Source organism: Anthonomus grandis, chromosome 1 (assembly GCF_022605725.1).
Source record: "Anthonomus grandis grandis chromosome 1, icAntGran1.3, whole genome shotgun sequence".
Lineage (NCBI taxonomy): Eukaryota > Metazoa > Arthropoda > Insecta > Coleoptera > Curculionidae > Anthonomus > Anthonomus grandis.
The window spans coordinates 56,906,435-56,924,963 of NC_065546.1; the positions used below are offsets into that span (position 1 = coordinate 56,906,435).

An 18,529-nucleotide genomic window follows, 5' to 3' on the forward strand; every position below is an offset into this window, starting at 1 on the left:
GGCTTTTCGAATATATTATATGAAAAGTCTAGTTCTTACCTTTCGTTTGGTGATGATAGTAGATTGGCATTGGTGATAGTGGTGGTGCATCCCAACATTTGATTCGCATTGTCGTCTAAATCGGTAACCAAAACGTAGCAAGAGGGGTACCTGTGGGGGAATTATTTAATTGTTAAATTTCCCACAAAGTGGATTTAAGTTTAAATCTGGTAGTAGAAATGAAATTTCCAATTATCGGGCTGTGTGTAACCAATCGGAGTTGCCAAAGCTGCTTGACTGCCTGGTCAGTCATAGGATTGCCTGAAGTTTTAAATCTTTATTTAATCCTGAGCAATTTGGATTTATAAAAGGCAGATCTACTGATGCTAATTTGATGCTGTATGTCAGCTACCTCTACCGCTGCTTGGAGAAGGGACTTCGGGTTGACTCAATATATACAGATTTTTTTTTCAAGGCTTTTGATAGGGTTAACTATGGAGTACTCTTGCAGAAGCTTAGGGCTTTAGGTATCGTGGGGCCTCTTCTTCAGTGGATTTCGGGATTCATCAGAGGTAGAACCCAGATTGTTAATCTTGGAGGTACATGTTCCTCTGAAATTTTGGTGTCATCTGGGATGCTACAGGGCTCTCACTCCGGCCCTGTTTATAGGTCCCCGTCATATAACTGCTACATTGAGCAGATTGAAAAAACTCAAAATAAATTTTTAAGGGTGGCTGCTTTTAGATGTGGTTACAGGAGACAGGAGTATTACTATCAGTGGGTCAGGGATAACCTGAACTTACCCACATTAGAGTCACGAAGAACATTACTCGACTTGATTAAATAGACAATCAGAAATATTTTCAGTCCCATTCCACCATACCAATTATGGTATTAATGAGCCAATTGCATGAATGGCTCGAAGTGCTAATGGTCTGTCAGGACAGATAAGCTTTTCTTGACTCTAGGATTAGATCTTTTAAGGGACAGTTAAAGAATATTATTTCATAGGGGCTTTAATTAATTAACTCATCTACACCTTTCATTGATTTATAGATAGTTTTGTATCTGAATATATATGTTTGTATGGGTATGCTATGTAACACTTTTGTAAATGGATTCCGTGAATAAATAAATAAATAAATAAATAAATAAGTTTATCGGTTTCATACCTCATTTTGGCCCCTCCGACTATCACTTCCACCACGCTGCTATCAGTCAGCGAGGAACTCTTGTCCAGAGGGTAAAAATGACTCCAGTCGTCCAGGAATTTGGCGGTGGACTCCGGAGAACGGAAACTTTGGCCTGTTAGGGTGCCCGCCAATCCAAAGGGGGCCAAAATTACTGAAAATGTTAAGAGGTTAATTAGTTACTCAACGAAACAAAACTTACAAATATACAAATAAAAGTAAATAAAACGCCTTTCAACCAGATTTTTAGGGAGGCATGTGGCATATTAATATTAATAGTTGATAATTTATCCGATAAATTTGGAAAAAAAAATCTATACAAAAACTAACTATAATATAACTATATACAAAAATTAATTATTGCATGATTGCAGGATTGACATAATTTAAAATTAAATTCGTCAAAGTATTGTTTTTGGAAATGAAATTTGAATATAATTATTGGAAATAAAATTTTTGGAAGGAAATATAATTTTTAGAAAAAAACTACAAATATTAAAAGTATAATAAATATTCATGTGGAGGGCTCTAATCTTTCGGTTGTTGAAACTGCCAAAAATTCGGGCATTGTGATGGACAGTGTTAAAAAAATTGTTCAAAAATCGTTTGCAGCTTTAAAACTCTTATATAGTAATAGAGAGAGATATTCTTAACCTAATTATTAAACGCAGCCTATGTGAGGCCATGGTGCTCTCTAATTTCAACTACTATGTGATTATGTTTAGGGTTTTTGCTTAGATAATGATTGTAAAATGCGCATACAAAAAATTCAAAATGCCTGTACCAGATTGGTTTATGGCTTACGTACGAATGATCATATTTCGCAATATTTTAAAACAATTAACTGGCTTAAAATGGACGATCGTTGAATCCTTCCCTTTTCCACTTTTTTGATAAAAATCATTAGCGACCATAAGAAATAGATTTTTGTTTAGAGCAAATGTACACGGGGTGAATGTTAGAGCTAGAAATAAGTTAACCATGCCGGTCCATAGGAGTGCTATGTTTCAGCGATCCTTTTTTTACAATGCTGTTCAGTGCTACAATAAAATACCTGCAAAATTTGTTGACCTTTGTGCAGATAAATTTAGGAGGAATAATAAAATTGTTCTTATAAATATTCAAAACAATTCTCTTACTGTATCAATATTGCTGTTTTTTATAGAAGAAGAAAACTCTTTTTTTTATGTTACATTATATTTGGGAATGTTTCTTTACATTTAGCATGCGTTGTTATAATGTTGGTTTATATACTTCGAATATACCCTGATCTGGTTCAGTGGAGTAGCTATATAAAGCTAGATTGCGCCAGGTTCAGGTACTTTGTTTTTTTTTTCGTATGAAGTTTGCAATGAATTTGAATAATAAAAGACATTTATTATTATTATTACATGAGACACCATGCATACAAGATTTTTGTTGAAAAAAATGCGCAATATTTTTCAATCCATATTTTTGCCCTTTACTGTATTATACATCGTTGCCTAATTTGTTAATAATACTTTGCGAAAATATTAATAATAATAATAATAATAATAGACTTTTATTTCAATAAATATACATTATAAATAAAAGATTGGATTAGTAATGGTACATCAATTAAAACTAGAGATCGAATGAAGAAAAAATTATTGAAAAGATTTGATATCCAATTAGATAAAGAATATAGAGAATATAGAAATCAATTAAACAAACTCATACATAAACGGAAAAATTAATATTATAGGAACAACATTGAAAATAACAAGGGTGATATGAGAAAGTTGTACCAAATAATCAAAGATGCCACATACGAAAACGTTGAAAACAAAAACGATGGTTTTATTAATATAAAAAATAACTATGGACAAATATTTTAATAGTCCATTTGAAGCATCAAATTATTGTAATAACTATTACATCAATTTTGCATGGAGTAGAAATGGAAACAGCAATTCCATCACCACAACATGAACAGGAATCAGATGCCCCCCGATAACAAAATCAATTTATTTTAACCCCATAACCATTAAAAAAACCGTAAAACTGAGTTTTGTTCAATACAATTAAATTATCCAAAATGTTAAAAATGTGTGTCTTAAAACATGGTTTATTAAGAAATCTACAATATTATAATAATAAAATATTTAATTTCCATAAAAATGCTCTCTGTTAGGTAGTACCTTCCTCTAATGAAGTCCATTAAAAAAACACATCAATAGAGTCCATAAAATGAGAGAATATGCCGGTGACGTAAAATGCGCACAAACCCACTTTAAACCAAAAAATCAATAAAGGGGAGGCCCCATGTTTCCCTGATTAGGTTTACTTGACCGTGAATACATGCATCTCTCTCTTTCACATCTGCTAGAATTGTACGCTTAACGATAGCCAGCTTAGATGCGCGAAGTCTGACGTCACCGGCATATTCTCTCATTTTATGGACTCTAGCTCATAAATGGTAATATTACCTATACTCAAACTATTTATCATGTAAATATTTGTTGACGACGTCACTGGTGGAGAGTGGCATCAACAATGCGATCGAGCGGCTCGAAGTGTACGGGCAAAGTTGCGGTTTTCACAATGGTAAAGTTAACGGAACGAGAAAACATAGAAATTCTGTACATGGTTGGGTTTGCTGATAGAATACGTACTCAAAGAGGAGCTGCTCAATTATTCAATGAAATCCATCCTGATCGTCCTCCGATATGACAAAAGGTGGTGAGTAGAATAGAGGCTAAATTTAGAAAATTCGATCATGTTAGAGATCTGCCGAAATCTGCTCATCCTGCTCGAGATGAAAATGAACAACTTGACGTTTTGCTTTCTTTGGAAGAAAATCCATGCACTCCTCTGTCGCAGATTGGGGCAAATTTACACATGGCGAAATCTATAGTTCACCGAATAGTTAAAAAACACAAATATCACCCCTACAAAGTTATTCCTGTGCAAGAGTTATTTGACGACGATTTCGATAGGCGAAATGAGTTTTGTGAACGCTTACAAAACATGTGCAATATAAATAATAATTTAGTAACAAATATTAATTTTTCCGATGAAGCCACGTTCTGTTTGAATGGTAATGTGAACAGACAAAATTGTAGATATTGGACATCAGAAAATTCGCATTGGATGATAGAGGTAAACACCCAGTTCCCTCAAAAACTAAATGTGTGGTGTGGAATAGTGCGCGAAAGAGTAATAGGTCCCTTTTTCTTTGAAGAGACTTTAACGGGACAAGTGTCTCTCGATTTTCTCTAATTTGAATTAGTTCCAGCATTACTAGCTTTATTTCCAAATCAATTGGACCCAGACTATCCTGACGAAAAACTAATTTTCCAGCAAGATGGCGCTCCTCCGCACTATGCTGCCACTGTGCGTACATTTTTGGACGAAACCTTTCCCAATCGGTGGATAGGAAGGAGAGGACTCATCAAATGGCCTGCTAGGTCGCCTGACCTAACACCAATGGACTTAATTTATTTTAATTAAATGCTTATCGTGTTCGCTGTAACGTAAATTTTCATCGAGGATTAATCCAAGATTTTTAGCTAAAGTAACATAGGCGAGTTTCAAAAAAAAAAGGCGGAAATTTAACGGATTCTTACCTTTGATGCCGCCGGTACTGGCCTGCGCCTCCTGCATGTGCCACCTGGTGAGCCTGCGCACCGGCGGATGTTGGCGCACGTCTACGCTCGCGCACACCGAACTCTCGCCGTGCACGAAAAAGGCGAAGGAAAAGGACAAATGGCCGGCGGTGGGCGGCGGTACCGCGTACGCCTCCTGAGTGATTCCCGGCTGGTTTTCGGGATCGGTCGGGTCGTACCGGGGCGCGGGATAATCGTACGGCTGCACGAACCATTTTCCCAAACGGATAAAGTCCCGGGAGAGTAGACAGCGCTCGATCAGGTTGTGGAGGGCTTTGAACAGGAGCGAGCGACATTCGTAGGACAGGCCGCTTTCCCAGGAACCTTGTTCGCAATCTGAAATTTTTCGGTTTTTTAGGCACATTTTTGAAAAATCTTGATCAAATGAGACGATTCATGAATTAAATAAATAGATTAGGCCTTTATTTTATACTCGGCGAACGGCAGCGAATGCTGTTAACTTAACCGAGTACACATAAAATTACAATATTATTATAACTACTTTTAAAAAAGCAAATAAAACATACAGAAAATATTTAATTAACTTAATATACATAAAAAAAAAACAAAAATTTAGACTTAAAAAAAGAGAAAAAAAACTCATCTAGCGCATGACCGACTTGACTTAACAATACAAATAATTTAAAAAAATTAAGGATATTCTACAATTATAGCAATATAAACAAATATAGTCGCTTCGCTTCGACCTTATAATTTTAATCTAATTTGGGCTAAATTAGCCTCTTAATACAACAAGTAATACCGCCAAATTTCAAAAGAATCGAGTAAATATTTTTTTTAACCCAGATATTACTACTGTCCTTTTAAAAGGCAATCGATAAAATGTCGTTATATCGATAACTTTAACTTAGCGTTGATAGGTAGTTGGCGCCTGTGATATTTATTGTCAAACATATCTATTTAAATATTTCATCAGTCGCTCGCTAACTTCATTTACGTACCGGCTTTGCATTGTTTTGTTTTGTTTTTTTATGAAACATGGATATCGCTGATTGGAAGTAAGTTTTTTTATTACTTATTAAACGTAAGCACTTTAGGCAATATGATTTTGTTAATTCATTTACTTGAATGCAATTATAGTGTAAATATTGGTTTGAGTTTTTTTTACATTCTTGCGTACGACCATTTTTGTTTTGTTCTTTTAAAAGGACAGTAGTAATATGTACTACAATGTTGATATTTTTTTAGGAGACCGTTAAAATTGCACGAGTTAGTTGCAGAACTTGAGACAGATGAGATTCCAACGCCACGTCCTGATGGTATAATTATTTTTCCTCCTGACAATGCAAATGATGATGTGACAGATTGCGACATCATTTACCAGGAAGCCAGCTGAGAAATGACGTAGAGCTAATTTTTGATAAACAAGATCAGCGTGCTCAAGAATCGGATTCAGATGAAGACATGCCTCTTTCTGAACTACGCATACAAGAAAACAATGCTTCAATATTTCCGGAAAAACTAACATCCGCATCCTGGCTTGTCGAAGATCTTTACCAGCATTCTAAGAATGTTTACTGGAGACCAAAAATTGAACCCAAACAAAATCGTACTCCATTACAACTATTATTCACGCTTTTCTTTGACGACGACCTATTCAGTATGATAACTACATACGCGGCACAAAAAACTTGATTAGTGATGTGACAGATAGCGAAATTCGGTGTTTTGTGGGTGTGCTTATTTTGAGTGGCTACGTAGTATTACCAAAAAGATATATGTATTGGGAAAATCGTGATGACAGTCATAGAACCAAAGTTGCTGAGGCTATTTCGCGAGATAGATTTACCCATATAATGAAAGCTCTTCATGTGTGTGATAATAATAATCTAAATAATACTGACAAGTTTGCTAAAATACGACCATTATATGACGCATCGAATGAAAATTTTCTAAAACATGCTCCTTTCGAGCAAGAACATAGCATAGATGAAGCCATGGTACCATATTTTGGAAGGCACCCTACGAAACAATTTAGACGAAACAAACCCATTCGCTAGGGTATAAACTCTGGGTGGGTACTCTTTGCCTAGGATACATTGTGTGGTTTATACCATATCAAGGCAATTCATCGCAGATAACAGCTTTATACAAATATCCTATGCAGATGTGCTTCAATCATGTTGGCCAAAAACGAGATTCCACCTTTTTTTTTGATAACTTCTTTTCATCCATGCACCTGCTAAATGAACTAAAAACTAGAGGCATTTTCGGTACAGGTACAATAAGGGACAATCGTACACTAAAATGCCCCCTAATCCCATCAGTAGCAGCTATGAAAAAAATGAAAAGAGGAACATACGATTACAGACTAGATAAAGACACAGGAATTGTGGTTTGTCGCTGGCATGACAGCAGTACAATTCTTTCATGGGCGGCATCAACCGCAGTGATCAAAACATTAGTCTTTATCGAATCTCTATAAGGGGAAAAAATTGTACTTTCCTCTAGTTGTACATGGTATTGATATGGCTATTCAAAACGCTTGGCAATTGCACCGAAAAGATGAAGGAAGTCTTGATCAGCTTGAGTTTAGAAGGCAAATTGCTTGCAATCTTTTAGAAACCTATAAAAAAGATACCAAACGTGGCCAACAAGACGGAATCCCACTACGGTTTTACACTCAAGATTTGACGGTATGAACCATTTAATTATTTATCAAGCAACACAATCTCGTTGTGGTTACTGCAAGAAAAAGGTTCAATTTTTGTGCGAAAAATGCAATATACCATTGCACCCAAAAGAATGTTTCAAGAACTTCCATACAATGTAAATTTTGAATAAATAATAATAAAGTTCTATTTTCCAGTACCTACTTACCGGTTTTTACTACTGTCTTTAAAAGAACATAACGTATTTTCAAACCTAATGCAAAAATTAACCTTCTGGTAATTTTTTGTCGTCAAATAAGCCACATGTGCTAATATTTTTCATAAATAAAACTAAAACTAAAAAAAAAATAGTTTTAGTAATATGTGGGTTAATGATAATAAAAAAATTATATTTTTAAAAAACTTTATCACCCTGTATCTTGAAAACTGTGCATTTCCGCACACATGTTTATAGAAACTTTTTCTCATATTTTTTTACAAGGAATCACCCATTGAAATATCTCCGTATATATTTTTTGAACACCCTGTATAAAATTTTCTCTATCTCTTTTACCTTATCAAGACAAGATTTGGTAATTTCTTGGCACTCAATAACTTCATATAATATGCACTATTTTCCATACAAGTAACTTTTAATTAATTACTATAATTACTATACAAGTAACCTTTAAGTACTTTGTCAAACTGTTGGGTATTACTTAGAAATTCCATATTTTGGTAGTAATTTTAATTTCAGTTTCGTGTTTGTGACCCAATATCTTCAATATTGCGGAGGGTTGTTGGATGGGGTCAGAAATAAAACAGAAACCTGTTTACTTAAATGTCGACGTTTCGACTTATATTAAGTCATCCTCAGGACACTGAAATGGATTCAAGTAATCACAGAGATGAAACAAAGTAATTTCAAGTATTCGTTTAATTATTTTCATTTAAATTCAATCTGATTGAAGTAAAGCATTGAATACCTATAATCTAACCTAAAGTGTAACATAATATTTCAAATTATTATTCTATAAGGAGTTATCATCGATTATATTTTACAAATATTATATAAAAAGGGGTTTATCTAATAAAATTGGTTGTTGTTGGGAACTGTTGCCTCCGATTGCCATAGCATAATCCCACTTGTTTTTACTGGAACAAACAAGTTATGGTCAAATCCCAGGGACTTATAACCTGAAAGGAAATGTGAAAAAAAGAAGAGGAAGAATGATGTAATACAGCTAGGCAGTTGCAATTATGATTTTTGAATTTTATGTATAGCTCCACAATCTCAAGTTGCCTGAAATTTTTTTATTTTCAACTGCCTGGAAAAAATAAATTATGGTCTAAGCCCAGGGACTTGTAAACTGAAAGGAAATATGTATAAAAAGAAGAAAAGAAGGAATGACTTAATACGTCCAGGTAGTTGAAGGTAAGTTCTTTGGTTCCCATGTAGTTTCACAATATCAAATTGCCCGAAATATTTTAATTTTCAACTGCCTGGCAGAAATAAATTATGATCTAAGCCCAGGAACTTGTAAACCGGAAGGAGTTATGAAAAGAAGAAGAGGAGCAATGACTTAATACGTACAGGTAGTTGAAGGTAAGTTGTTTGGTTCCCATGTAGTTTCACAATCTCAAATTGCCTGAAATGTTTTAATTTTCAACTGCCTGGCAGAAATAAATTATGATCTAAGCCCAGGAACTTGTAAACTGGAAGGTCTTATGAAAAGAAGAAGAGGAGGAATAATTTAATCCGTCGAGACAGTTGAAATTGTAATTTTTGGATCCCACGTACTTGCATAATCTCAAGTTGCCTGAAATGTTTTTACTTTTAACTGCTTGGAAGATATAAACTATAATCTAAGCCCAAGCACTTATAAACTGAAAGGAAATGTGAAAAGAAGAAGAGGAAAAATGATGTAATACAGCCAGGCAGTTGCAATTATGATTTTTAAATCCTATGTAGCTCCACAATCTCAAGTTGCCTGAAATGTTTTTATTTTCAACTGCCTGGAAAAAATAAATTATGGCTTAAGCCCAGGGACTTGTAAACTGAAAGGAAATATGTATAAAAAGAAGAAAAGAAGGAATTACTCAATATGTCCAGGTAGTTGAAGGTAAGTTTTTTGGTTCCCACATAGTTTCACAATCTCAAGTTGCCTGAAATGTTTTTATTTTCAACTGCCTGGCAGAAATAAATTATGATCTAAGCCCAGGAACTTGTAAACTGGAAGGACTTATGAAAAGAAGAAGAGGAGGAATGAGTAAATCCGTCGAGGCAGTTGAAATTGTGTTTTATGGATTCCATGTACTTGCACAATCTCAAATTGACTAAAATGTTTTTAATTTCAACTGCCTGGCAGAAATAAATTATGATCTAAGCCCAGCGACTTACAAACTGAAAGAAAATATGAAAAGAAGAGGAAAATAATCGGGTAAGAAGTTTTCTTAGTTTTAGTAAAATTAAATGGCGCCTATTTGGTTCTCTTTATCATTATTTTATTAATTTGCAAACTGTGACTTATTGAATAAGATATTGAATCCTTACCTACGAATAATTCTGAGTAGGGTTGAGCAAAATTTCACTACCTGTGAATCATTCACTGTTAATAAAAAATCACAATCACGACTTGATGACAACTTAAAAATAAACTGTAAAATGGTAAAATGTGAATGAGAAAGGCGCGTTCACATTCAGACAAACGAATGCGCGTTGAAATTAACCGAAAGAAGTAATTCATTCATCAGCGATTGGCCGTCGTTAAACAGACTATCCAACTCTCATCGTCTATCCATCCGTCTCTCTCGTTTGTGGGGAAAAACGAAAGAAAAATTATTTTTATTGTACATATATTATATTTTATATTGTCATGCTTATTTAGTTTTTTTTACTGGATTCTTATTATGATAGAATGTTTTAATTTATCTATTTCTGAGGAAGGTCGAATATTAAAATATGTTTGTTTTTTATCATTATTTAACTTTTAAACACAATTATTTCTTATTAGGATATCGTGATATTAGCTTTAAAAATGTCTATCAAAACATGTTTCAAATATGACAACAATGACTCATTGTTGCCATTGTGAATGATATTGTCTCCAAATTTTATTTACTTTTAGCCCTCTTAATATTTGTATCTGGGTATGAACTATCCTTAACACAATAAACACAGAATAGTAATACTTTTCTTATTATTATGCGAATTCACTGCCATGATATTAAACTACACGAAAAGCAAACTCGCCCACCGGCGATCAATCGTGAATTCACGTTCACAGATGATATTCACAGCGAATAGAAAATCGCGTTAACAGTTATACCTGTGAATTCAAATTCACGACTTAGCTCAAGCCTAATTCTGAGCAACAATTTAACAAAAGCGACATCATAATGCAGTGCGCATGTTGTCGGACTGACATTCGGTGACAGGTGATGAGCCTATAGCTTTGTTTTGGTTCCTGTTAGAATCGTCCTAGAATTGTTTTGCACATGCGCAGATTGTTTTATGCGTTTTGGTTAAATTAGAATTGATTCCGAATTGAAAGTTTGGTGTTTTGGTTTTTTTTTGGACCGGTTCAGAATTGTTCTAGAATCGTCCAAAAATCCCTGCTCGAGAGTAGGGATCAATTCAGAATCAGGCAGTTCGCACATGCGCAAAAAATATATCTTTACACTTTTACCCGACTTCACCAAATTTGAGAAGAAGAAGAAGTAAATAAGTAATTTTTTATGCTTTGTTTATTGTTTTTCTTGTAGATAGATTTCACTTAACCTAAGAATTATCTATTGATTTTTTTAAGTTTTAGTTTTTTAAAATAAAACGTTGGAATATGTATTCTCAAATGGATCAAGATAGTAAGTAATTTTAATTTCACAAGATTATAAAGAGTAACTCTTTAACGGATTGTTTTTTTTTTCAATTTTAGTGATCCATCAAGAAATAATTGAATATTCTTCAATGCAAGGAAGTGAATGTACTGAAGCAGATCAATTTTTAAATTCACGGCCGAAAACATTGGCATTAATTGAAATATATAGAAAATATAAGGCAAGACTAGGTTCCTTTGAAGTAAAGTCTATGAAACGCCTTTGGGAAATTGTTGCAAGAGAACTTTCCAACACATTTAAAATGACCATAAGTGCTTCAAAATGTGAGAACCGATGGAAGACACTTGAAAGAAATTATAAAAAAGTTATTGATAACAATAACAAAACTGGCAGGTCACGCAAAATTTTTGAATATGAAGAAGAGTTTGACCAGATCTATGGAAAAAAGAAGAACATTACTCCTACTATTTTACTTTCTAGTAGTTCTGAAATTCACTCAGAAATTCATGTAAATACAGAAAATCAAGGAGGTGATTCTTTCAGCAGTCAGAAAAAGCAGCTTAGTATTATTACTCCAAGTAATACACCTCGTAGTACACCTTCGAATACCCCTAACATGGAACAACCTGTTGAAATACCAGTATTGCAGATCCCGGAAAATATTTCAGCGACTGTATTTACTCTATCTGTAAAACAAGTGCGAAAACAATCGGTAAGACGCAGTACCTCTAGCTACAAAAAAAGAAATGACATTTTATTAGAAATGAAGAATGACCTAAAAAAATTTTACAATGAGAAGTCAGCTAGAGATGAACGAAGGTTACAGTTGGAAGCAGCAAAACATGAAGACAGGGTTCGTAGAACAAATATTCTGCAGTTATTGGTACAATCAACTAATACCCTGGCCTGGGAAGCAAGGCAAGACACTGAAGATAACAACTTCCAAAACACCCTCTAAATCGTCAGAAGAAGCTGATGTATCGCTAGATGTTAAAAGCTCCTCCTAATAAGCCAAAATACATTGTGTAAAAAAAATCTTTGAAAAATTAACTAGGTACCTACTATTAATGCAGTTACATCCATTTTTATTCCAGTCCTAATGTTTAAAAAAGTTTTAGAAAGGTCCAAAACCAAAGCAATAAGCAATATTCAAAATTTCAAAACAAGTTGTGTTTAGTAAATGAACAATCAGAATCAGCTGCTTACTGTCAGTGCGCCAAGCGTTCGGGTTCCATACCATGCAGAATTGAAACGGGAGCGATTCCGGATTTTACTTTACGGCGCAACGAGTTCTGCGCAGTTCTAGAATAATCCCAAAATCGGAACCAAAACAAAGCTACTAATTGCATATACATTCCAGCATTGCCAAATTACTCGAATTGTGTGTGTCTGGCGAGCTATTGGGGGGTGATACTGTCACCCGACAGTAAAATATATTACTACGTATTATAATAAAATCATGAATTGACTAAAGTCGGCACCGACCTACTGATCTACTAAAAGCTGAAGGTGCCGGCACAAGCGAACGGCGCAAGGTCGATACCTATTTTTTTAAAATTGCATATTTACCGCGGTTTCCTTGAAATGTTTCAAGAAAACTTCAATTTAGTCGGTCATCAGTTTAGACTAAACAACGCAGGAACTAAATTTACATACACGATTTACTTAATCCATTAGGTGTTTACTAAGCAGACAATTCGTTTAATTAATGGCTCGATTATCGTGCGTGCGGTACAGTTAAATTTTTCGTCAAATAAATTATTTAATGCAGAGCCAAATGGTGGGCATCTACTTGCCTGGCTGTCAGACCTGTGATATGAAACGTTAACTGTCAAATGAACATAAAATGACAACAGAATACAGTAGTGAGACAAATTAATATGAACTCAGTGTTGCCAACTTAGGCAATCCTACACAGAAATTGACTAATTATATAAGATTTAAAAATTAATACTGTAGTAGAGAATTCTAGGGATTTTTCCACACAAGAATTTTTTGGCTATTTTTAGGGAGCTCAGTTGGAAACACTGTATGAACAGTTACTTTAGTTAGAACTTCTATTTACGAGGGCGGGTCAATAAGTCCGTGACTTTTTGGATAAAAGACAGGTTTTTATATAAAAAGTTATTTTATTTTTCAACATAGTCTCCTTTGAGTTCTATACACTTAGTCCAACGTTTCTCCAATTTTTTTTATCCCTTCGGAAAAATATGATTTGTCGAGGTCATCAAAATAGGCATTTGTTTGAGAGATGACTTCGTCATTGGCGTCAAATCTCTTTCCGCCGAGCCATTTCTTTAAGTTTGGGAATAGTAAATAGTCACTGGGGGCTAAATCTGGAGAATAGGACGGATGAGGAAGTAATTCCTAACCTAATTCTTGGATTTTTGCCATGGAAACTGCACATGTGTGAACCCTTGCATTGTCCTGCTGGAAAAGAACTTTTTTTTTGGCCAAATGTGGTCTTTTTTTTAAGTTCCTCATTGAATCTATCCAATAAGTTGGTATAATATTTTCTATTGATTGTTTTCCCCTTTTGAAGATAGTCAATGTGGATTATACCGCGTGCATCCCAAAAAACGGTCGCCATGACTTTATTGGCTGACAAAACCACCTTTGCCTTCTTGGGCGCCGATTCACCCCGAGAAATCCACTGTTTTGACTGCTCTTTGGTCTCCGGCGTGTTGTGGTGGATCCACGTTTCGTCCACGGTGACGAAACGACGCAAAAATTCGTCCATATTGCGGTTGAATAACGCCAAACACTCCTGGGAAATTGTCACACGGTTGCGCTTGTGAGCAAACGCGGCACCCATCTTGTGGAAAGCTTTCTCATACCCAAATGATCATTGAAAATTGAAACTACTGAACCATGTGAGATGCCTATGGCTTCCTCAATCTCTCTCACTTTCAATCTGCGATCGGCTAAAACCATATCGTGAATTTTTTCGATTGTTTTGGATGTAGATACTGGGCGTCCAGAACGTTCGGCATCTTCCGTGCTTACATCGAAATTCAGTAAACCACTTCTTTACCACGGAAATGGATGGTGCAGAGTCCCCATAATATTTATCAAGCTTAGCCTTGGTTTGAGTGATGGTTTTTTTCCGTAAAAAATAATGCTTAATGAGCACACGAAATTCACTTTTTTCCATTTTCTTCTCAAAACGAGTGGTAGTCTGCTATCAACAGCTGTCAAACACAAACTGAATGACGCAGCTTGTTCAAATTTTGACAGGCGTCAACTGACAGTTCTCTGTTGACAGGAGCAGAGTTGCCATTTCCATTAAAGGGCGGGAAATTCAAAAAGTCACGGACTTATTGACCCGCCCTCGTATTAGACTTATCCTATTTTATGTTCAAATAAGATTTAACGTCTTATTGCGCAGTTACATTCGTGACGTCATATTAGGTATTAAGTTGAAGAGAGGAGCGACAACATCGCTGATCAATTGCCATTTATGTCGAATGTCAGTGGTCATGTCTATGTCATTACTTCTTTAGAATTCAATCATCGAGCAACATCATCAGGCGACTTTTCCGATTTCCCTGCATCATTTTTATCTTTGAGTTTAATATCAAGTTGTAACAAAGCAATCCACAATTAGTGTATGTGGATATCTTGGCATTAAAGACAGTAAAAACCAACAGCAGCATTATTATCACAAGAAATTTCATGATACAACCAGCGACCTACACAAGGAGTGTCCACATATTTAAGGAGATCTCTACACAGTGAGTCCATAAAGTCTAGACAAATACCTTTCACAGGTAAACGAATTACCTGGTTGAAACACGTCAATTTTTTTTATTCTTTTTAAGGTTTTCAGATTTCTTAAAAATATACAGTGGCCCAGAAAAGTCATGGTACAATAGAGAATTACAATACAAATTTTATTTATAATTTTTTTATGAAATAAAAATCAATTTTTACTTTTATGTATTTATTTTTTCTAATGCCCTACATCATAACATAAACCTATTTCCATAATATATCTAACATACAATAAATAAAAAAATAAAATAAAATTTCTTACAAAAATTTAATCCACAAAAGTCAAGGTACATTTCAGACTATGGGCTAATAAAGTTCTGTCAATAACGCGTGGGAAAACCCTTCAGTTTAATAACCTCTTTTAAGCGATTTGGCATTGAATGAACTAGTTTTTTCGTCACATCGTTGGATATTTTTGGCCACTCTTCTAAAATTACCTGTTTTAAGTCTGATTTATTATGAATCACATGTTGCCGAATTTTTCTCCCCAAAACATCCCATAAATGTTCTATAGGATTAAGATCGGGACTTTGGGGAGGAGTTTCCAGCAGATGGGGAGTATTAAAAACCAACCACTGACGTACTGTATAAGCTTTGTGCTTAGGGTCGTTATCCTGTTGAAAGTAATAGTTCTCATGCAACCCAAATTTTTCAGCACTGGCACGTAAATTTTCTTTTAAAATATTTAAGTATACTTTTTGATCCATTGTTTCGTCAATAAAAACAATATTTCCTACACCTGAACATGCAACCCCAAACCATTACTCCACCTCCTCCATGTTTCACTGTTTTGATTGTATTTTTCGGATTAAGAGCTTCACCGGGTTTCCTCCACACCTTGACACGACCATCGGACACAAAAATGTTAAATTTACTTTCATCTGACCAGATAACTTTATCCCAGAAATCAAGTTCAATAGACTTGTACTTTTCAGCGAATTCCAGTCTCTTTTTTCTATTAATATCGCTAACATGGGGCTTCTTACGTGCACTACAGGATTTGTATCCACCCTGGTTAAGTTTCCGGCGAACAGTTTCTTCATGAACAGATACTCCAAACATTTCTCTTAACTCTGATGATATTTGTATGGCACTGTTCTTTGGGTCCTTCTTAATTTCATTTAATATGTACCGGGATTCGCGCTCTGACAGCTTCCGAGGACGTCCTGTTCGCGTTTTATTTTTAATTCTGTTTTCATTTTGAAAACGATTTACTACTTTTTGTGGACCTGCTTCTTTTAATCACTTCTGCAATTTTGGTGTATGATTTTCCCTCTCTATGCAAATTAATAATAATTTTCCGCTCACTGACACTTAATTCGGTTCTTCCCATCGATTATCACTGTATTTACCAGTCAAAGTTAAGAAGAAATATTCTAGTGAATACTGAAAACGAATGCCAGAATAGTATTAGAGGAATGTTCTTATTAGCAAATAACAAAATAACAATAAATTTAAAAGATACTTGCATATTTTGATTTACACAAATTAAGAGTACCTTGACTTTTGTGGATTAAATTTTTATAGAAAATTTTATTTTATTTTTTTGTTTATTGTGTGTTAGATATATTATGCAAATAGGTTTATGTTATGATGTTGGGCATTGGAAAAAATAAATACATAAAAGTAAAAATTGATTTTTATTTCATATAAAAATTATAAATAAAATTTATATATAAATTGTCTATTGTACCATCACTTTTGTGGTCCACTGTATAGGGTACGCCAAAAAGACTGGGCATCAGCTGTCAACTTTATTATTTTAAATAGAACACACAACCTCATTTATTAATGCATTTTTGGATTCTAGAATAAAAAACACATTTCACATATAACACCCTATCAATCTTGAACTGTTTTCGAAATATCAACAATTGAAAATCAAAATTTTTAAAAACTTTAATGTATAAAATGTATAAAGTGCAAAAAAAATTTAAAAATTGACGTGTTCCAGCGTTTTCCAACCAGGTACTTCGTTTACCAGTAAAAGGTATTTTTCCAGACTTTTTGGACACACTGTATATCACACAAAGACGCCATTAAATGTAAATATTAACTTTGATAAAGCAATTAAAGTTCGATTTTTTTACTCCGATGCGCGAACTGTCATATGAAACCACAATAGGAATTCTATAGTTATTTACACATTAAAATGTAGGTAATTTTTGGGGTTGGTTCAGTTGGCAACACTGTACGCACAGATACGTTTATTCTTCCAATAGTTCCAATCTAAAAATGTATCCGATTATGATGCCATTAAATTTAAATATAATTTTGATAAAACAATTAAAGTTTTATCTCCGATTCCGTATGATGTATTATGAGAACGTTTTCTGTGCTCGTAATTTTTTACTGGCGTTAGACTGTCAAAACAGCTACTATATGAAACGTCAATTATCAGAATTGTCAAATCCAAGAAGCTGTTAAAGACTATGGATTAATAATGATTTATTTGTTTTTAATGCAAATTCCTCGACTCGCATCTCTATTCTTAGTATGTTTGATAATAATACCCTTCTTACGTCTGTTACGTAAGTTATTTTTAGCCGGTTTATTTTAGTTGATCTCATGTGCCGATTATAATTACTTGTACGCGAATTCCTCGCACCCGTGCGTGAACGTATCTTTTCATTTACTCCGATTATAAACAAAGATTTTTGTATTATATCGTTAAGGATGAAAGCTCTAATTAAATCTACAAACTACCATCCTTAGAACAATGAAAGGCTAGAAGTAGTAAACAACAATTTTGTTGGAGTTCAACATCTTCAAATTAAAAAAAGTTCTTTTTTTTTATAGTTTTTGGTTAAAAAAGGAAAAAGGTTGAGTCGTTTTAGTGTTTCTGTGGATTGTTACGATTGTAAGAACTTGTGTCGTTTGTGCCGCACCACGGGAAAAAGGCGATTTAATCCGATCTTTTCACAAGCAGGACAACCGTCGTCATAAACGTAGAATAATAAAAACTTATTTAAAAAATTTTATAATAATTATAAAATATTTAATTTCCGTAAAAATGCTTTTTATTGGATAAGTACATTTACTCTCATGAAGTACTACGTTAAAAAAAACGCATAATCTATATTAATAATAAATATTTATTGTGTAAATATTTTTTGACAACGACATTAAAGAGGTCTCTTTTACTAAATATTTGGGTGTTACAGTGCATAAGCATTTAAAATGGAACGAGCATATTTTAAATCTAACTAAGAATATTCGAAAACTGTTAACATACCATGCCGATCCTTTCATATTAACACCCAGAGCAGCAGCAAATAAAACACTTTTTCCTCCCCGATTATCCCTATTTTTGCTAAGATGGACTGAATCCTTTCTATTTTGAGCAGGACATTGATTTTTATAATGTCCCTTTTGTTTGCAGCTCCAGCACCATGAAGGTTTTTTGTTTTTCCTGGCAGATAAAGCATTATCACCGCTTAATTTGCCACTTTTTGTCTTGAAGTAAATTGGTCTTGACAAAGTCCGACGTTATATCAACACCCGAATT

General features: G+C 34.2%; 1 protein-coding gene across 3 annotated transcripts in view; it reads right to left on the reverse strand.

Moving 5' to 3' along the window:
* Positions 1-18,529, reverse strand: part of LOC126744317 (mediator of RNA polymerase II transcription subunit 13) — a 203,763-nt gene that overhangs the window by 91,859 nt on the left and 93,375 nt on the right. For all 3 annotated transcript variants that reach the window (XM_050451876.1, XM_050451798.1, XM_050451732.1), the window contains exons 3-5: positions 4,760-5,134; positions 1,152-1,323; positions 40-150 (exon numbers count right to left, since the gene is read on the reverse strand). In XM_050451876.1, the coding sequence (XP_050307833.1) occupies positions 40-150; positions 1,152-1,323; positions 4,760-5,134 (658 nt within the window). The remainder of the gene's footprint in view (positions 1-39; positions 151-1,151; positions 1,324-4,759; positions 5,135-18,529) is intronic.